Source organism: Cetorhinus maximus, chromosome 6 (genome assembly GCF_964194155.1).
Source record: "Cetorhinus maximus chromosome 6, sCetMax3.hap1.1, whole genome shotgun sequence".
Classification (NCBI taxonomy): Eukaryota; Metazoa; Chordata; class Chondrichthyes; order Lamniformes; family Cetorhinidae; genus Cetorhinus; species Cetorhinus maximus.
In genome coordinates this window covers 82,967,305-82,989,401 of record NC_135884.1, presented here as the reverse complement: position 1 = coordinate 82,989,401, position 22,097 = coordinate 82,967,305, and the positions used below count along the sequence as shown (strand labels likewise).

The window sequence follows — 22,097 nt, the reverse complement described above, 5'->3', positions numbered from 1 at the left end:
TTATACTGCTTCTCTATTTTCTTCCTACCATTTCTTACATTTCTCTGCATTGAACTTCATCTACCACCTATCCACCCATTCCATCAACTTATCTATTTCCTTTTGAAGTTCTACACCATCCTGCTCACAGGTTACAATGTTTCCAAGTTTTGTATCATCCACAAATTTTGAAATTGTTCCCTGTACACAAAGGTATAGATCAGGCCTGTCCAACCCCCATCCAGCGATGCCTCTCTATCCAGGCCCACAGAGCCATTGCTTAAAATGCCGGTAAGACGGGCAAGTGGATTGGAGGATTCTGCGAGGGGCTGCTCCTCCAATTGCAGGCTGTTCCTCTCGTACGTTTGCAACTCCATGTTTCCCTCTTGCAAATGTGGGAAAGAAATGGCCTGTGATTGGAGGAGCAGTCAACAATTGTGGCAGTGACCGTGGGAGCGCAGGAGCAGAGAGTGAGCGAGGGCACATCTGGCTTACTTCGTGTCAGGATTCTGACTCACCCTCACCCACATACACTAAGTGTGGGTGAGGATGAGTGAGCGAGCGTCCGGAGATGCTGGAAATGAGCTGGACACAAACCCACACCGCCTCTCAGGGTCACCTTTATTAATTACTCATTTTTTAAAAAATTATCAATTTATTGCTTTGACATGGCTTTATTTTTTGTTTTAAATTTGCTTAGCAAGTTGTTTTTTTTTTCCATACCTCAACTTTTATTTGAAATTCATGTTTAATGTTGAGGGGCCTGGATGGAAGTGTGCATAAGTTTCTTTCTGAAATTTGTTGATAGGCCCTTTAAGTGAGAAAAAAAAATGGAAATGGGGCCAGTCACGCAAAACAGTTGGACAAGCCTGGTCTAGATCATTAATATATATTAAGAAAAGCAAGGGTCCCATGACCGACCCGAGGAAGTGGACTACAAACCTTTCTCCAGCCTGAACACCATCCATTAACCATTATGCTTTGTTTCCTGTCATTTTGCCAATTCTGTATCCATGCTGCTACTGTCCTTTTTATTCTATGACCTTGTTCACAAATCTGATATGCAGCGCTGTATCAAACGCCTTTTGGAAGTCCGTATACACCACATCAACAGCACTGCCCTCATCAGCCCTCTCTGTAACCTCTTCAAAACTCAGCAAGTTACTTAAACACGATTTTCCATTAAGAAATGCATGGTGGCTCTCCTTAATTAACCCACATTTGACCCGAATTATAGTTTCTAGTAGTTACCCCAACACCGAAGTTAAACTGACTAGTCTGTAGTTGCTGAGCTTATCCTTACCCCCTTTTTTGAACAAGGGCATAAAGCTTGCAATTCTCCAGTCCTTTGGCACCACCCGAGTCTAAGGAAGACTGAAAAATTACTGCCAGTGCCTCTGCAATATCCAGTCTAACTTTCCCCAGCACCCTTGGATGCATCTCATCCGGTCCTGATACCTTGCCAACTTTAAGAACAGACAGCCTATCCAATACCTTCTCATCAATTTTAAATTCTTCTCGTGACTGAATTCCCTCCTCTCTCACCATGACAAAGGTAATATCTTCCTCCTTGGTAAAAAGAGATGCAAGGTATTCACTGAATACCTCAGCCATGTGTAAATCCCATTTATGATCCTTAATCAGCCCTACTCCATCTTTTATCACCCTTTTACTTTTTACATGCCTTTAGAAGACTTTGGGATTCCCTTTTATGTTAGCTGCCAGTCACTTTTCATACATCCTAATTGCTTCCCTCGTTTGCTTTTTCACCTCCCCTCTGAACCTTCTGGATTCACCCTGGTTCAATTGTATTTTCTACCTTACACCTGTCATAAGTACACTTTCTTCTTTATCTTAATTTCTATCTTCTTTGTTCATCTAGGGAGCTCTGGGTTTGTTTGCCTTGCCTTTTCCTTTTGAGGGAATATACCTTGACTGTGCCCGAACCATCTCTTCTTTGAAGGTAGCCCATTATTCAGCTACAGTTTTTCCTGTTAACCTTTGGCTCCAATTTATTCAGCCCAGATCCACTCTTACCCCATTGAAGTTGGCTTTACCCCAGTTAATTATTTCTACCCTGGATTGTTCATTGTCCTTTTCCATAGTCGTCCTAAACCTTATGATAAATTGATCAATGCCCCCTAAGTGTTCTTCCACTGACACTTGATCTACTTGGCCCACCTCATTCCCAAGAACCAGGTCCAGCAGTGCCTCCTTTCTCATTGGGCTGGACACATACTGCTGTAGAAAATTTTCCTGAACACACTCTAGGAACTCTTGTCCCTCTCTGCCCTTTACACTACCACTGTCTGTATTTGGATAATTAAAGTCCCCCATTATAATTACTGTATAGCACCTCTCCAGAATTTCCTTATAGATTTGTTCCTTTGCATCCTACCGACTTGTTGGTGGCCGACAGACTACACCGAGCAACGTAACTGCACTTTTCTTGCTTCTTAGCTCTAACCAAATCAATTCTGTCCTTGACCCCTCTGGGATATCCTGTTTCTCCAGCACTGCAATGCTCTTGAGTGCAATAGAATTTGCTGTCTTAAGACTGGGGTCAAGGGAGCTGTTTAAACAGTAAGCAAAATATTACCATGCATCCTGGCAGCGCAATTTTCAACCTCTTGAAAAAAATTTTCATTGACATAGTACCTTCCACATTCTTGGGATACCCAAAGAGCTTTGCAACCAATTAACTACTTCTTGAAGTGCAGGCATTCATGAATGGCCTTTTTATTTTAAAGAATTCAAAAGTATTCTCCCCCCCACCTCTTCTTAACCTTAACTGTAGCATCCTTACTGTTCCACCAGCTAACGTCTGAGTATAATAAAGATTAGGAATCAGATGATAATCTTGTGATTGTCTTGGACAATGAACATATAAATTCTGTAAAAAGTGCCACTGTCCAGCACAGTGATCCCAAAACTTCACAGGTTGCATGTCTTTTATTAAGATAGCACACTTGCCTGAGCTTTGGACATCTTTTTTCCAGTCGAATGATTTCAGGCTATAAGCATAAATGTTATTCTATTTTACTTTGAAATGGTACAAACTTAATTAAAGGGAAGGGTTTCTAAGTTATCATGTAATAAATGCTCCAATAAAATATCTTCATGAACTTTACTGTGGTCTGACAGATGGGTCTCAAAAGCGTTAGAACCAAACATCAACTAGTCAGATTTGTTAAAGCTGGTGGCAGAAAAGATCTGATTTAACTGGGTCTTTCCAACTCCTTTTCACTGTCAGCTAAAGATAATCAAGTCAGACTTAGAACTGACCACAGCATAATGAGTTCAGTGTGCACATGCACCCAACATCGTGGCATGCTGGATGAACAGTTGGCTTAGATCATGTTATGAGCACTTGATCGGAACCTGGCTTGTATGTGTACTGTTTCCATTCTCCAAACTACACTACAAATTAACAACTGCTGAATGGAGACCGGGAGCAGACCATTTTTTGTATAATCCCTCCTGTGCATCAAGAGTAAGTTAGAGCATTATTCCATACATCACTGGAGCAAAACTTCACAATCATGAAGCATCTGCTTCCAGGCCTCCAACCATCAGTTAGTTACAAAACAGGGTAAACAAAATAAGCTGACCTGACAAGGAGACCTGAACAACAGATGGAGCAGAGACGAGAACAAGGAGACAGACTGCCCCTGGGTATGAGACAGTCATCCAGTCACAAATAACCAACTTATCTATCAATTTGCTAACAACCAAACATTTGGCCCTGCACGCCTACACCAGAAGCCAAGATGTGTCTCAAGTTTGCTGTATTAAAAGAACGGGAATGGCAGGATAGGCTTGAGGTACTTGGCCTTTACAAAAATCTTGACTTCATGTCCTGATCCCACAAGGCTTTTAAATTTAAGGTAAAATTCAAGTATCTTTTACACATCTCCCACTCCTGATTATTTTTCCACAATAGGGCCTAGAGGTTTAGTGATCTACTCACAACCTTTTCATGTATTTGTTAATTTTTAAGACCACTATAATGAGATAACAGGCTGAGCTCAGATCCTTCCAAAAAGCCTTGCCTACTAAATTCAATCAGATCGCCTCAGAGGCATAAAAAAAAATTACCAAGAAACAGAAATAAAGCAGCAATTTAATTTAAGTTAGTTTAACTCAGGTGGACATGGGAGGAGAAGAATGCATTTCTTATAATTACAGATACAATTTTTAAACATAGGGAGTCAATTAGGTGTGGTTTGCAGGCTCCTGATGCACAACCATGACAAAGTTCAAGGGACCTACTGCAGACCCCTGCCTCTTGCCCCACTCCCTTATTATAGCAAACCAAAGAGTTTGCACGTGGTACATTAGCATGACCCAGTTATAGAAAACAGCTGCGCAGATATTTGCAAAATCTCAAATTAAAACAACTAACTGATATAGCCCAATATTAGGGCAGACCACATGAGCAGCCACTGACACTTTGTTTTTCTGACCAGTGAGACAAAATCAACAGACAGCGCTGCACTAACTTATCCTACAATTAATTGTTCAAATCACAAGGGAAATTTCATTGCATTCACAGTACTAATATTGACTTGATCAAAGTCATTAGCACCAATTGTGGCTGCATAATCCCTTCCTACCCTGACTGACCACTGGAGAGTGTCGTGTGTGTCAGCCTGGCTTGATTGATAGCACTCTCACCTTTTGAGTCAGAAGCTTGTGGGTTCAAATCCCATGAGGACTGCAGCACAACAATCTAGGCTGACACTCCAGTGCACGGTATTGGGGGAGTGTTGCACTGTCAGAGTGCTGTCTTTCAGATGAGGTGTTAAATCGAGGCCCAGCCTGCCCCCTCAGATAGATGGAAAAGATCCCACAGTATAACAGGAAAGGGAGTTATTTCCGACGTTCTGGCCAATATTTATGCCTCAATCAACAACACAAAAAGATTAGCTGGTCATTATTGCATTGCTATTTGTGGAGGTTTGTTGTGCGCAAATTAGCTGCTGCATTTCCTACATTACAACAGTGACTATGCTTGAAAAGAACTTAACTGATTGTAAAGTGCTTTGGGATGTCCAGTCATGAAGGGCATTAGAGAAATGCAAGACTCTTCTTTTAAAAAAGAGCTTTCCAATAAATACAATTCGTCCCATTCTACTCAACATCCCATCTCCCCCCAACATCTCTTCTGTGGTTCTCGGGATCCCACTCATAACTTTCTTAGCTCCATCTTTTCTACTTGACAATGTGCTGCCAGTATTGGCTTGTAATGGCCTTTCCACCCACCTTTGGGAGTCAGCTGGCAGGCTGGGGTGAATGATAACCATCTTCGCAGAGGCCACATGACTGTGATCTTAAATCACAACTCTTGACATCTCAAAGGTCCCCAAACTTGTTGATTCAATCTCCTGGTAGGTGGGACAAATCAGGCAGAGTGCTTTCTTTTGCTCCTTCCAATCCTTGTCTATGTGCTGTTCCCCAGCAATCTGATTTTGTTTTTATTCTTTCATGGGATATGGATGTTGCTGGCTAGGTCAGCATTTATTGCCCACCCCCAATTGCCCTTGAGGTCTGTCGGCAAGGAAACTGATGACATAACTTCTACCTGTGTACTGCCACCCTTAATCCAAAGCTGTGCAGTTTAATTGCTTCAACACAAAAGCAAAATATGAATGCTGGAGAATTGAACTAAAAACAGAAAATGCTGGAATGGTCACAGACCTGAAACACAACTCTATTTTTCACTCCACAGATGCTGCCAGACCTGAATATTTCCAGCATTGTGTGTTTCTATTTCTGTTCAATTGTTTCTGACATTAAGTGAGTCACAACTTTCTCCAGCTTAATACTGGGAAGACCAACGATCTTGTTCACACCATGACCCATGACTCCATGCTCTGCCCAATCTAACAGTAAGCACCTTTGTTGTCCTATTTCACCCCGAGCTGAGCACTACCCCCAAATCCCATCCCTAACAAATATGACTTCTCCACCAAATTTTCACTCAATTTCCACACACTCCGCTTTGTTCACCTCCCAAGATTCACCCTCCAGAACTCCAATTTGTTCAAAATACAACCTGCATCCGATCCCAAACAAAATTACACTCACCGCTATCCTATCTACACTGGAGGCTCATTTTCTCTTTCTATTCAAGTCGTGAATTTTAAAATTCTCTTTGGCATTTTATAAACTCCTCTGTGGCTTGGTGCTGCCCTACCTCTGCAAACTTTTCAACTATTTGATTTTGGCCTAATACACTCTTGCTCCCACCACAAAAGAACTTTGAGCCATTAAAACCCTGCATTATGGAATTCTCTTACTGGTCCCTTTACAGTACATTGTTCCCCCACTTTTAAAAGTTTCCTTCTCATTCCTATTCAGAGGCTGTCTCTTTAATCCCCACCACACTATGGAGCAATTTAGGCTTTTTCACAAAGTTAAAAGCACCATAAGACTGCAAGAACTGAATATGATATAAAACCTGCTGAAACAACTTTCCACACATCAATAAAAACGAGCACAAAACTACTAGGTCTATAAAAAAAACAATTGTTATATTTTGCACAAGTTGCCAAACATTCAGCGCTAATTTCACTAGTGAGTTTTACAGTTGCCCCACTTAGGTAAATAATCCCAACAATCTAGCCTTTGTCCTCCGTTCCCCCATTTCTGCAGCTACTGATTTACTCAACTGCACCCTCACCGCCACCATTGATGCTCTAGAGCCCAATAAAACCATTACTCACTCTCTCACCGTTGTCCCTCCCGCTGCTAAGGCCCTCATCTCTGTTCCTAAAGTCCAAAAGGGACACAGTTGAAAGGATATGGCAGATGACTAGTTTACCACCATTAGATCTGGCTGGACCACAAAAAACATCACCTGGTCTTGTTTGCGTCTGCTAAACCTGCTCACCATGCACAGATTGTCTCCACCTTCTTTCGTCCACTGTAAAAGACTGTCATCTTACACCTCTCTCCCATCTCCTCCACCCTCACCTCCAACAATAAATGCAACAAGCTTACAGAACTTTTTATCATTAAGATCAAGTCCACCCAATCAACTGCCTTGGCCATGTCCCTTCCTTCCACTGGCCCAGCCTGCCAAACTTCAAGCCCTCCCTAGCCGTGAGATTGCATCTTTCTCTAGTTTCTCTCCTATCTCATAGAACCATAGAAAAGTTACAGCACAGGAGGCGGCCATTCGGCCCATCTTGTCCATGCCAGCCCGAGGACACCCAGGTGCCCTTTCTAATCCCACCTTCCTGCACCGGCCCATAGCCCTGCAGCTTATAGTACTTAAGGTGCAGATTCAGGTACTTTTTAAAAGAGTTGAGTTTCTGCCTCTACCACCAACTTGGGCAGCGAATTCCAGACACCCACTACCCTCCGCGTAAAAAGGTTCTTCGTCATGTCCCCCCTACACCTTCTGCCAATTATCTTGAATCTATGTCCCCTGGTTCTAGAATTCTCCAACAAGGGAAACAATTTTATCCTGTCCACTCTATCTGTTCCCCTCATAATTTTGTACGCCTCAATCAAGTCACCTCTCAGCCTTCTTTGTTCCAGGGAAAATAACCCCAACCCATCCAATCTCTCCTCGTAGCTACACTTTTCTATCCCTGGCAACATTCTTGTAAACCTCCTCTGCACTCTCTCCAGAGCTATTACGTCCTTCCTGTAATGTGGTGACCAAAACTGCACACAATACTCCAATTGTGACTTCACCAGTGTTTTATACAATTCCAACATTATATCCTTACTTTTATATTCTATACCTCTGCCAATGAAGGACAGCATTCCATATGCCTTCTTTACAACCTTGTCTACTTGAACTGCTGCCTTCAGGGACCTGTGTACTTGTACACCAAGATCTCTCACTTCTTCTATCCCTCTTAGTATATTCCCATTTATTGTGTAATCCCTGTAACTGCTTGACCTCCCTAAACGTATGACCTCACACTTCTCTATGTTTAAAATCCATCTCCACCAACCCATCTATATCGTTTTGGAGATTATGGCTATCCTCTACACTATCCACTACTCGGCCAATCTTTGTGTCATCTGCAAATTTCCCAATTGTGCCCCCCACGTTCACGTCCAAATCGTTAATATATAACACAAACAGCAAGAGTCCCAACACTGAACCCTGTGGAACAGCACTTGAGACAACTTTCCATTCGCAAGGGCATCCATCGACCACTACCCTTTGTTTCCTGTTACCAATGCTAGTTTACAACGTACAGAATTTATTCAGCGACTATAAACCAATCTCCTCCAGTCATGCCTCTCTGAGCTCATCTTGTCCACAAGACACCTCTAGTTCCCTTCACCCTGTTCCCATTAAACTGCTGGTTTCCCAGCTTTCCATCCCAGTCTCCATGTCAGCTGATACTGTTAATGGTTCTCTCCCTTCAGGTGTTGTCTCTCTCTCCTTTAAATCTGCCATCATCACCCCTTTACCCTTTCCTCAAAAGAAACATGCTTGACCCTCCATCCTTGCAAACTCATGTCGCATCTCAAATTCCCTTTCTTCTCCAAGTTCTTGAACATGTTGTAGCCTGTCAAATCCATGCCCTTCCTTCCTGGAACTCAATGCCTGAATCCCTCCAATCAGCTTTCCACCCCTTCTACAATACCAAAGCGGCTCTTATCAAAGTCACAAATGACCTTGGGTGACTGTGACAAAGGTAAACTTTCCCTTCTTGTTCCTTGACTTGTCTGCAGCCTTCAACACTTTTGATCACACCATCCTCTTCCAACAGCTGGCCATCGTTGTCCAGCTGGATGGGATTGCTCTCACCTGGTTACAGTCTTATCTATCTGAATCCAGCCAGAGCATCACTTACATTGGCTTCTCTTCCCACTCCTGCATTATTACCTCTGCTGTCTCCCAAGGGTCTATCATTGGCTCCCTCCTATTTATTTATTATTCACCTTAGTAACATGTAAAAACATGTTGCTAAATTATCAGACTACTTATCCAACATTAAGTGCTAGATGAGAAGTTTCCTCCAATTAAATATTGGAAGACTGAAGCCATTGTTTTCAGTCTTCCCTCCAAACTCTGCTCCCTAACTATGGACTCCACCCCTCTCCCTGGCAAGAAACTGAGAGTAAACCAGTCTGTTTGCAACGTAGGTGTTATATTTGACCCGGAGATGAGTTTCCAGCCACAGGTTCATATCATCCACTAAGGCCACCTATTTCCACCTACGTGACATTGTCCAGCTTCGTCCTTGTCTCAGCTCAGCAGCTGTTGAAATCCTCATTGATGCCTTGTTACCATTAGACTTGACTATTCCATTGCATTCCTGGCTGGTTTCCCATAAACTACCTTCCATAAACCTAAGGTCATCCAAATCTCTGCTGCTCATTTCTTAATTTGCATCAAGTCCCATTTACCTATCATTCCTGTGCTCATTAGGTTGCTTTGGGTCCTGGTCAAACAACATCTTGACTTTAAAATTCTCATCCTCGTTTTCAAATCCCTTCATGGCTTCGCCCCTCCCCATCTCTGTAATTGCCCCCAACCCTACAAGAAATATCTGCATTCCTCTAATTTTGGCCTCTTGAACATCCCCATTTTTAATCGTCCCTCGATTGGTGGCCAGGCCTTCAGGTGCCCAGTTCCTAAGTTTTGGAATTCCTCCTTAGATCTCTCCATCTCGTTTTCTTCTCTTAAGGCACTATTTAAAACATAGCTATTTGACCAAGCTTTCGTTCACCAGATCTAATATCTCGTGTGGCTTGGTTCACAAGAGTGAATCTAATAAAGAAACTGGTGAGTACCCCCTGGGGCAACTGAGCCAACAAACTAGGTACTGCTTCACTCACCCTGATCTACCCAACAGCAGAGTCCTACTGCTCAACCTGGTTCAGGAGCCCCCACACAAACGTGGTAGATATCCACCTCCAGGAAGTAACAAGGATTATTTCTGGAATGTTGAGGCTAACACAGCTCGTGTGGCTTCCTGTGCTAGCATACACTGAATCTACTGATGCCCGCAGGGAAAACATCCTCCTCAAATAACACCACCAGCTGACAGTTAACAAAGCATTCCCATTGACCTAGGACTTCAAAAAAAGCCAAACACCCGCCTGAAATCCCATATCCCTGGCTGGAACACACTCCACACCCTGCGAATTGACGACAGCCCACCGTTCCTGGTTGACTGCAAACATCATCAACCGCAACCTGGTAACTGGCCCGCGTGATGATGTCCCAAGGTTTCAGCCTTCCACAGAAAATCCGGACAGCCCTCATCCTCGAGGGCAGGCCAGAGAAAATGTGGCCATTTACTCCACAAGTGGAACATGAGGAACAGCTTGAATTGTGAATTTAACTATCCAAGTCAGCTCATCCCCCAAAATACTGAACGTCTGCCCAGAGAGATCCATTACTGGTGGCATCACAACCATTCAGACAGGGTCAGCTGAAGCTCTTGAATGGACTGTTAACCTCAACATCGAAGTCTAACTGCTTCCCCAACCACACGAAGAAAAACGTGGCTTGGTATCATATTGTGTTTTATAATGCTATTGTGAAGCACCTTAAGGCACTCTATTACAGTAAAGGTGCTTTTTAAATAAGTTGTAGACATCTACTTGCAGGCCTCTGCCAAAACATTAAGTAGTTACTATCCACAACTCTCCTCCAATTGTGCTCTTGGGGCTCACGGAGACAAATCGGGTGTAAACTCACATCGAGCAACTGTTACAACATGGCTTACAGATGGTGTAGCAAATCATTACACCATATCTTATATTGCAACTTGTGCAACACAAACTTAAATATTAGCTCAAATTTTATTAAAAGGGTTTATTCAAAATAATAAATCATTTCAATACCTGATGGAAATCTTTGCCGCTACTTTTACCATCGCCACTGAAATCCACGTGCGAGAATAGACAGCGTAATAAATGTCTGTCTGCCTCGGGGCCGTGTCGGTTCACAATCTGTAATTGACAAGAACATGTTAATAGTTTTTCTCCCAACTTAACTACTCGGATTCAAAGTATTTTAAAGGACAGTGTATTACTTTAATACAGATTGTTCAAAATGGTGATTCTGCACAATTAGCAACCTATAGTAGCTCGTCTCTATATTTTATTGGTTAGATGCTGCCTCAATGGGTATATACAATATAACTTGTGGTACTTTCTTAATCAGAACAGGAAGCATTCCTGGCCTTTGCAGCTTGGCAGTAGTATGCTACAATGGGCTTCAAAATCTCTGGACTTGGAAGAATCCTACTCTTAATTCCTTTGTGGTGGAAGTGTATACATGAATAGAATCAGCCTCAGTGGCAACACCTCAGCCTGAGCCAAATATAACCTAGTTTGCAAATGAACAAACAGTGAAGGCACACTCAGGGGCCTGGTAGCACCAGTAGAAACATACTACAACACATCATCGCCTCCTTCAGGAAAGATAATTGTGAGACAAGAGAGACACAGGGAAGAGCAGTGGGTAGAAAACTCCTCATTAAGACATTACAAGCTCAATGAGTCACTGAATCAAATGTTACACATTATTGGATTTGCTTACATTTTAGTGAATTCAACTTCCCAGTTAGTTCAATGGCGGTTAATATACTTTCACAAAACCAATCGCATTCTCAACCAGAAATGCGGCTTTGGGACTAAGGAGTTTCCAATATGTCAACATAGTAGTTTTATACTTTGACCAAACAAGGAATTCTTTAAAAAGGAGCATACAAATTTATGGTCTCCTTCAAATGCTTCTGGAAAAACATACCTTAATATCAGTTTTTAAAATAACTTCGAATTAATCATCTCACTACATGCTAGCCCCTCTAGTAGTATTTCATTTTGAAATACAATTAGACAAAATGTGAAATTTCTTGACTTATTATCAGCTCAAAGCATGAACCACTTCTAATGAGGAATGAATAACAAGAATGTTAAGTTCCAGAGACAATAAATTGTAATGTTTCAGCACCCAACTGACAAGGCATTTTTATATCGTTCTTCAGCCACCAACTTCAAGCACAGGTCTAATGTAGCCACAATTATTACTTAATATTAATATTCACCACGAGCCTATGGACTCCCAAAACTACCTTGACTACATTTCTTCACATCCTACTTCCAGTAAGGACTCTTCCATTCTGCCAGTTTCTCCATCACATCATTCAGACGATGCAACCTTCCATACTAATGCTTCTGATATGTCTTCCTTTTGCCTCAACCAACAATCCATCACCAATACGGTTGACAGGGCCCGTCACCATATCCGATATATTTCACACACTTCTGCTCTCATCCCTTCTCTTCCCTCCCAGAACCATGACAGGGGTCATCTTGTCCTCACCTTGTACCCAACCAGCCTCCAGAATCAACAGATCAACCCTGTTATTTCCGTCATTTTGAGCGTGATGCCACAAAACACTAATCCACGGTCTGCTACAGTGTTCCAATGAAGCTCAAGGAACAGAACCTCATGTTTCAACTCAGCACTCCGCAACCTTCTTGACTGAACATGGAGTTCAACAATTTGAGATCATAACCTTTGCCTCCATTTTGTTCCATTTTTGCCTGGTTCTATTTTTTTCTCATTTATTTCTTTATTCTTTAACTTTGCATTCAGATGGCTGCTATCCAGCCATTCACATCTCATCATACCTTACAGGTAATGTCCCAGGCACCACCATCACCATCCCTCGGTATTTCCTGTTCCACCGGCAGGAGAGGTCCAGCAGAGGTGACAGCACAGTGGTATACAGTTGGGAGGGAGTTGCCCCAGGAGTCCTCAACATCGACACTGGACTCCATGAAGTCTCATGGCATCATGTCAAACATTGGCAAAGAAACCTCCTGCTGATTACACCTACTGTTTTCCCCATAGCTCATGAATCAGTGTTCCTCAGTGTTGAACACCACTTGGAGGAAGCACTGAGTGTGGCAAGGGCACAGAATGTACTCTGGATGTGGGGGTGTGGGGGGGCCTTCAATGTCCATCACCAAGAGTGACATCCCCAAAGAGCACCACTACTGGTTGAGGCCTAAAAGACATAGCTGCTAGACTGGGTGTGCGGCAACCAAGAGGGAAAAACATATTTGACCTCATCCTCACCAACCTGTCTGCCACAGATGCATCTGTCCATGACAGTATCGGTAGGAGTGACCAACGCACAGTCCTTTTGGAGACGAAGTCCCGTCTTCACACTGAGGATACTTTTCACTGTGTTGTGTGGCACTGCCACCGTGATAAATGGGATAGATTTCAAACAGAACTAACAACTCAAGACTGGGCAACCATGAAGCGCTGAGCGGCATCAGCAGCAGAACTGTACTCAACCACAATGTGTAACCTCATGTCCGAGCATATTGCACACACTACCATTACCACCAAGCCAGGGGATCAATGAAGAGTGCAGGAGGGCATGCCAGGAGCAGCACCGGGCATACCTAAAAATATGAGGTGCCAATCTGGTAAAGCTACAACACAGGACTACTTGTGTGCCAAACAGCATAAGCAGCAAGCAATAGACAGAGCTAAGTAATTCCACAACCAACAGATCAGATCTAAGCTCTGCAGTCCTGCCACATGCACTCGTGAATGGTGGTGGACAATTAAACAACTCACTGGTGGAGGCAGCACCACAAATAACCCCATCCTAAATGATGGAGCAGCACAGAACATCAGAGCAAAAGATAAGGCTGAAGCATTCGCAACAATCTTCAGCCAGAAGTGGAGTGGATGATTCACCTCAGTCTCCTCCAGAGGTGCCCAGCATCACAGATGCCAGTCTTCAGCCAATTTGATCCACTCCACGTGATATCAAGAAACTGAAAGCACTGGATACTGCAAAGTCAATGGGCCCTGACAACATTCCAACAATAGCACTGAAGACTTGTGCTCCAGAACTTGCCATGCCGAGTCAAGCTGCTCCAGTAGAGCTACAACCCAGGCAGTGTGCAAAATTATCCAGCAAAGTGGAAAATTGCCCAGGTATGTCCTGTACACAAAAAGCAGGACAAATCCAACCCAGGCAATTACTGTCCCATCAGTCTACTCTCGATCATCAGTAAAGTGGTGGAGGGGGTCATCAACAGTGCCATCAAGTGATACTTGCTTAGCAATAACTTGCCCACTGATGCTTGGTTTGGGTTCCACCAGGGCCACTCAGCTTCCAATGTCATTACAGCCTTGGTTCAAACATGGACAAAAGAGCTGAACTCCAGAGGTGAGGTGAGAGTGACTGCCCTTGACATCAAGGCTGCATTTGACCAAGTGTGACATCAAGGAGCCCTAGCAAAACTGGAGTCAATGGGAACCAGGGGCAAAACACTCTGCTGGTTGGAATCATACTTAGCACAAAGGAAGATAGTTGTGGTCGTTGGAGGTCAATCATCTCAGTTCCAGGACATCACTGCAGGAGTTCCTCAGGGTAGTCTCCTAGGCCCAACTACCTTCAGCTGCTTCATCAATGACCTTCCTTCCCACAAGGTCAGAAGTGGGGGTGTTTGCTGATGATTGCACAATGTTCAGCATCATTTGCAACTCCTCAGACACTGAAGCAGACCATGTCCAAATGCAGCAAGGCCTGGGCAATATCCTGGCTTGGACTGACAAGAGGCAAGTAACATTCGTGACACACAAGTGCCAGGCAATGACCATATCCAACAAGAGAAAATCTAACCATCACCCCTTGACAGTCAATGACATTACCATTGTTGAATCCCACACTATCAACATTCTGGGGGGTTATGATTGACCAGAAACTGAATCATACTAGGCATATAAATACTGTGGCTACAAGAGCACGTCAGAGGCTAAGAATCCTGCGGCGAGTAACTCACTTCCAGACTCCCCAAAGCCTGTCCACCTATCTACAAGGCACAAGTCAGGAATGATGGAATACTCTCCATTTGCCTGGATGAGTGCAGCTCCAAAAGCACTCAAGGAGCTTAACACCATCCAGGACAAAGTAGCCCGCTTGACTGGCACCCCATCCACAAACATTCACTCCCTCTACCACTGATGAACAGTAGCAGCAGTGTGTACCATCTGCAAGATGCACTGTAGGGACTCACCAAGGCTCCTTGGGCAGCACCTTCCAAAAACATGGCCACTACCATCTAGAAGGACAAGGGCTGCACATGGGTACACCACCACCTGCAAGTTCCCCTCCAAGCCATTCACGATCCTGACTTGGAACTATATCGCTGTTGCTGGGTCAAAATCCTGGAACTCCCTCCCTCACAGCACTGAGTGTACCTATACCACATGGACTGCAGCAGTTCAAGCCAGCAGCTCACCACCACCTTCTCAAGGGTAATTAGAGATGGGCAATAAATGCTGGCCTAGCTAGCAATGCCCTCATCTCATGAATGAATAATAAAAAAAAACTGGACACATCTTTTGTTTCTTGAAAATACTCATTACCATTCCTTTCTGCTTCTGTACCTTGCAAACGGTGTAATTTAATCTCTCCTGTACTCTGCCATTTCACAGACCATTTTTTCTCTGCTCCCTTTCACTTGCTGAAAATCTATTTACAGTTATATCTTTCCTCAGTGCTGATGAAGGGTCATCGACCCGAGACACGAACTCTCTTTCACCACAGATGCTGCTTGACCTGCTGAGTGTTTCCAGCATTTTCTGAGAGAATTTTTAAATCAAGGCCAGCATTTGTTAACCATCCCTAAAAGCCCTTGAGCGTAGTTAAGAGTGAACCACATTGTTGTGGGTCTACAATCACATGTAGGCCAGTCCAGGTGAGGGCAGTGGATTCCTTCCCTTCATGATAATCGATAATAGTTTCATGGTCATTATTACTGAGGCTAGCTTTCAATTCCAGATTTTTTCGATTAATAAAATTTAATTAAATAAAATTAAATTCCACCAGCTGCCATGGGTAGAATCTGGGAGACCAGCCAGGAGGGCATTGGAAAAGTAAATTCTAAAGGCAATAAAGGGCATGAATGACAGTATCGGCAGATGAGCTGAAGCAGGACCGAAGTCAGGCAAATAGGTGGTCTTCGTGATGACTTGAATGAAGTCGAAAGCTCATCTCGGGATCAAATATGAGACCGAGGTTGCAAACAGACTGACTTTATCTCAGACTGTTGTCAGGGAGAGGGATGGAGTTGGTAGCTAGGGAATGGAATTTGGAGCGGGGACCAAAAACAATGGCTTCAGTGTTCCACTATTTAATTGGAGGAAATTTCTGCGCATTCAGTGCTGGATGTCGGATAAAAGGTCTGATAATTTAGCAACAGTGGAGGAGTTGAGTGAGGTGATGAGGAGGTAAGAGCTGGGTGTCATCATGGTACATGTGAAAACTTACGATATCACACAAAGTTTCCAATATCTTCACCTTGGCATCACAACATTACTCTGGCACGACTCCACATATGCAGGGCAACTGAAACGGCATGGCCAGAAAGTTGGGCCCCCGCAGTACAACTAACAAAAAGACCGACTACACATTACAAAATAAATTTAAGGCAGCTCGGTTCGCCTGCTCGAGAGCAAAGTTGTAATATAATACCCCACTCGGATGATAGCTCCAATCAGGTGGCCAGCCCACAGTGTTTCTAAATAAAAATATTTAGGTACCAGGTGGGGCTTTTCTACACATACTGTGAGATAGAGTCAATGAAGGGCTTTTTCCTTTCGACTTCTGTAAATTGCAACATGTAAAAAAAAAAGTTAATCACCAGTTGAAACCATTAAGTTTGATGACAAAATCTCTCACATTTTAACTCTTTGTCAACAATCCCAATGCTTGTACTTTTGTAAAAACAGTTGAGTTCACGGTTTAAGAATGCTTAATCATGACATTTGTATTTTCTGTATAGTCAAGAGTGTACATGTATAGCCCCTCTCACTGAACAAATGAGAAACAGTTGCAAGGACTCACACAAACAATATTAGCAGCATGACTGTTAACACACCACAGCAACACACTTCACAAGCAGCTTTCCTGTTCTCAGTTAAAGTAAGGATTATTGGGAATTTCCTGAATGATTGAGTTAAAATGTTAACTGCAAAGCTGCATCCAATGAAAACCTTCAACAAACTGTACTCAATGCTTTGAATTTTCCCTTCCTGTGCATTCGTAACCAAAGACAGACATTTATCTTGACCATGCTTAGATTGCTCCGTTACTTACAGCACGTAAAGTAGAAACTGTCCATCACATCTAACCCAGTTTCAATAAAGTGATGAGAAGCAGTTAACTCTCCACTATGGTCCCTGAGCAGTCTTAAACCCCATCTACAGTAGCGACAAGAGCCCAGTCTGCAATAGTCCATATGCACACAGTTCTGGAAAACCACCTCATGGAACAATTTGTCTTTGTCTCCAGCAGAAAAGATAAATGACTATGATCACTGTCTCCTCACAATGAGCATCCCTTTATGTTCTAGTCACAGGTGGGCAGAAATATCAGTAAATCCATATAGGCTGCCCTTGCATGGTTCCACTCATCTATCCAGTCATTTGTCAGACAATCACCCACAATAACTTTTCTTTCTACTTCCACACCGTAACCTCTTGAGTCCCCCCAAAGGTTGCATATCCTTGGACCCCTTCTATTTCTCATTTACATGCTGCCCTTTCTGCAACATCATCTGAACACACACGTATGCTGATGACACCCAGCTCTACCTCACCACAACATTCGACAGTTCACTGCCTCCAATTTGTCACACTGCTTGCCTGGCATTCAGCACTGGGTAAGCATAAAAATTTCCTTCAAATATCACGAAGACAGAAGTCATTGTCTTTGACTCCCACTACAAATTCTCTTCCCCAGCCACCGGCTCCACTGCTCCCCAGCTGAACCAGAACATTCACCTTGTGTTGTGTTTGATGCTGAGATGAACTTCTTACAACATATCTGTTCCATCATCAGACCACTTGCTTCGTAACATTCTCTGCCTAAAGCTCTCTACCTCTCTCCTGGTTGGGGTAACGGAGTTGAAATGAGCTAAGAAGCTAATCTCAGAGTCAAGCACAACACTAAGTTTGTGAATGGTCTGGTTCAGCCTCAGATATTGGTGGGGAAAACGATAAGAGACATTCCTTAAAACCTACCTCTTGGGCCAAATTTAAGGTCATCTGACTTAATACCTCCAGCCCAGGCAACATCCTGGTAAATCTCCTCTGCACCCTCTCCAGTGCAATAACATCCTTCCCATAATGTGATCAGACCTGCACGCAGTACTCCAGTTGTGGCCTGACCAACATTTTATACGGTTAAACGGTCAAAGTTCTTTAGAGGAAACAAATAAAAATGGAATGCAGACCAACTATGTGGGAGAGTTGGGACGCTTGGCTGCAAAGATGAGTTTCCAGACTTTTGCAGGTGGGGAGAAAACTATAAGGAAGGGTTTAAGGAGATGGTTCCAAAAAGTACAGCCCATGACTTTGCCACTGATGGGCAAAGGATGGAATCTCAGAAGGCCACAAGAGGAGAACAGATGTGGGAAAGAAGATGTAAGACTCGGCAGGGCTGCAATGGTATAGCGAGGGAAAGGGCTGGAGGGATTGGAAGACAATAAGAGAGCACAAATCTATTGGGGTGGGGGGGACAGCCAATCGGTGCAAGTCACTGAGAAGGGAAAAGAGTATTGCATGCAAACTAGACAGATCCTAATTCACCATGAGGTTCAGCTTTCTGTAAAGTATATAAACAAAGGAAAGGCAAGCGCAGAAGATTGCAAACCTAAAAATGAATACTACAGTGGTTTGTAATTCGGGATGCGTGGGTTTGGTGTGCAATGATCCAACTCAAACATGAACAAGATGAACAGAAGGACTTTGCAGGCCTATATTCAGAAAAATAACAGAATATTACTGCAAAGTGGGAGAAATTGGAACCAGTCTCAAACCACACTAATGCTTCTAAAAGTCACACTGGAAAGAACAAAAAAGCTAATTTGGGAATTAAGTGAGCAACTGTAGGTTTTGAAAGAGAGAAAGAATATTTTGTTTGATGATAATTTGTAATTTGGCAATTGAAACGTATCTACACATCAAAATTAAAAGATTTGATGAAAAATCCTGAGAATAATAAGAAATAGGAGTAGGCCACTTAGCTTATCTCAGTCTTAAATGGGAGATGGCTCATTTTGAAACCCTGCCCTTTGGTTCCAAGTTCACCCACAAGGGGAAACATCCTCTTCGCATCTACCCTGTCAAGCCCTCTCATAAGACAATCATTTCATCCCAGGAATAAGCCTAGTGAACCTTCTCTGAACTGCTTCCAATGTAAGTATGACTCCCTTTAAGTAAGGAGACCAAAACTATACACACCTAGGTGCAGTCTCACTATTGCTCTGTACAACTGTAGCAAGATTTCCCTACTTTTTTTACTTCATCCCCCTTGCAATAGAAGCCAACAACCCATTTGCCTTTCCAATTACGTGCTGTACCTGCATGCTGACTTTTTGTAATTCACCCAGATCCATCTGTACTGCAACATTCTGCTGTCTTAGAGGCAGGAGAAATCATCATCTTGGGGAATGAGGAAATGATGGAGGCATTGAACAGATATATCATATGAAGATGGACAAGTTTCATACCAGAAATTGTCAGTGACCTCGGGGCTGGAGAGAGTGAAAATAAGTACTGGAGAAAATTAAGGGGCTAGAATCTGACAAATTCCCAGGAACCCATGGAACTAGGAATAAAGAGAAAGCTGCAAGCTGCGACTGTCTAAATTCCTCAGACTTGAGAATGGTCTCATCAGATTGGAAGCTGGCAAATGCTACACTGGCAATTGCTTTTCAAGAAAGGAGGGAAAGACAAAACAGTGAACTACAGGCCAGTTAGCCTAAGGTCAGTGATTGGGAAAATGCTGGAATCTATTATTAAGGAAGTCTTAACAATGCACTTAAAAATCATAGTATGATTAGTAAAACCATGTTGGCTTTTTCTAAAGGAAAATCCTGTTTGACAAATTTATTAGAGCTTTTGGAGGATGTAGCTAGTAGGGTAGATTAAGGGGAGCCAGTAAATGGAGTATATCTAGATTTCCAAAAGGCATTCAATAAGGTGCCACACAAAAGGTTAATAGGCAATGGGATTGGGGTAATATATTAGCACAGATAGAGGATTGGTTAATAAACAGGAAGCAAAGAATAGGGATAAACATTTTCAAGTTGGCAGGTAGTGGCTATCAGAGTGATGGAAGGGTCAGTGCAATCTATATAAATTACTTAGATGAAGAGACAGAGTAATTATCTTAGGCTGCTGGTGGTACAAAGCGAGATGAAAAGGTGAACTATGGGGAGGACAGAGATATAGACAGGGTAAATGAGTGAGCAACAAGATGGCAGACTGAGTATAATGTAGGGAAGTGTGAAGTTATTCACTTTAGTCTTAAGAACAGAAAAGCAATATTTTTATTTTTAAAAAGGTGTGAAACTTGCAAGTGCTGATGTTCAAAGAGACTTGGGTGTACTCATACAAGGAATGCAGAAAGTTAGCATGCAAGTACAGCAATTAAGACGGCATATTGGCCTTTATTGCAAGAGGATTGGAGCACAGGAGCACAAGAAGCTCTGCTGCAATTGTAAAGGGTTTTGGTGAGACCACATCTGGAGTACTGGAGGCAGTACAGCAATGGTTCACTAAATTGGTCCCTGGGATAAGGGGGGGAACGTATGACGAGACAGAGTAAATTGGGCTTATATTCTCTGGAGTTTAGAAGAATGAGAGGTGATCTCAATGAAACATACAAAATTCTGAAGGGGCTTGATAGGTTGGACGCTTAGATATTGTTTCTGCTGGTCAGAGAATCTAAACACGCAGGCACTGTCTCAGGATAAGGGGTTGATCATTTAGGACAGATATGAGGAGAAATTATTTCACTCAGAGGATGGGGAATCTTTGGAATTCTCTACCCCAGAGGGTTGCGGGTGCTCCATCATTGAATGTATTTTAAGGCTGAGAGAGACAGATTCTTGGTCTCTCAGGGAATCAGGGGATATAGGGAGCGGGCAGGAAAGCGGAGTTGAAACACAAGATCAGCCACGACTGTATTTAATGGTGGAGCAGGCTTGACAGGCCATCTGGTCTACTCCTGTTCCCATTTATTGTGTTCCAGAACCTAGAGAGTTTTGGAGGATTACATCCAATGCACCATTTCTGCAGTCACTTTGTTTGAGACCCGAGGATTCAGGCCATCAGGTCTAGGGGACTTGAGACTTTAGTCCCATTAGTTTTTCTAATACTTAAGTTCCTCCCTCCCTTTAGTCTCTTGATTTTCCACTATTATAGGGGTACTTTTTGTGTCTTCAATTTTGGACTTAGATACAAGGTACTTGTTCAAAGTCTCTGACATTTCTTTGTCTCCATTAATTCCCCACTCTCATCCTCTAAGGGACCAAAACACTCACGTGAGCTACTCTTTTCCTTTTTAGATACCAATAGAAGCTTTTATTATCTGTTTTTATGTTTAGAAACATAGAAAATAGGAGTAGGTCATTGGGCCCTTTCAGCATGCTCCGCCATTCAATATGATCATGTCTGATCCTCTTATCTCAAAGCCATGCTCCCCCTTTCTTCCTCCCATACCCCTTAATGCCTTTAGAGACTAGAAATCCGTTTCCTTCTTAAGTTTATTCAGTGACTTGGTCTTCACAGCCCTCTGTGGTAGAGAATCCCACAGGTTCACCACCATCAGAGTGAAGAAGTTTCTCCTCATCTCAGTGCTAAATGGCCTACACCATATCCTGAGGCTGTGACCCCTTGTTTTAGACCCTTCAGCCAAAGGAAACATCATTCCTGCATGCAGTCTGTCCAGCCCTGTCAGAATTTTATGTTTGGATGAGATTCCCTCTCGTTCTTCTAAACTCCAGTGAATATAGGCCTAGTCGGCCCACTCTCTCTTCATACAGCAATCTTGCCATCCCAGGAATCAGTCCGGTGAACCTGCATTGCACTCCCTCTATTGCAAGTATATCCTTTCTTAGAAAAGACCACCAAAACTGCACACAATACTCCAGGTGTGGTCTCATCAAGGCCCTGTATAGCTGCAGTAAGACATCCTTGCTCCTGTACTCAAGTCCTCTTGCAATGAAGGCCAACATACCATTTGCCTTCTTAAATGCTTGCTGCGCCTTGAATGCTTACTTTCAGTAACTGGTGTACAAGG

The 22,097-nt window shown here is 43.1% G+C and overlaps 1 protein-coding gene across 6 annotated transcripts in view; it reads right to left on the bottom strand.

Annotated features, from left to right (window-relative positions):
• Positions 1-22,097, bottom strand: part of cnot1 (CCR4-NOT transcription complex, subunit 1) — a 190,227-nt gene that overhangs the window by 150,880 nt on the left and 17,250 nt on the right. For all 6 annotated transcript variants that reach the window (XM_078543933.1, XM_078543932.1, XM_078543931.1 and 3 more), the window contains one exon: positions 10,810-10,917. In XM_078543933.1, coding sequence (XP_078400059.1) covers positions 10,810-10,917 — 108 coding nt within the window. The remainder of the gene's footprint in view (positions 1-10,809; positions 10,918-22,097) is intronic.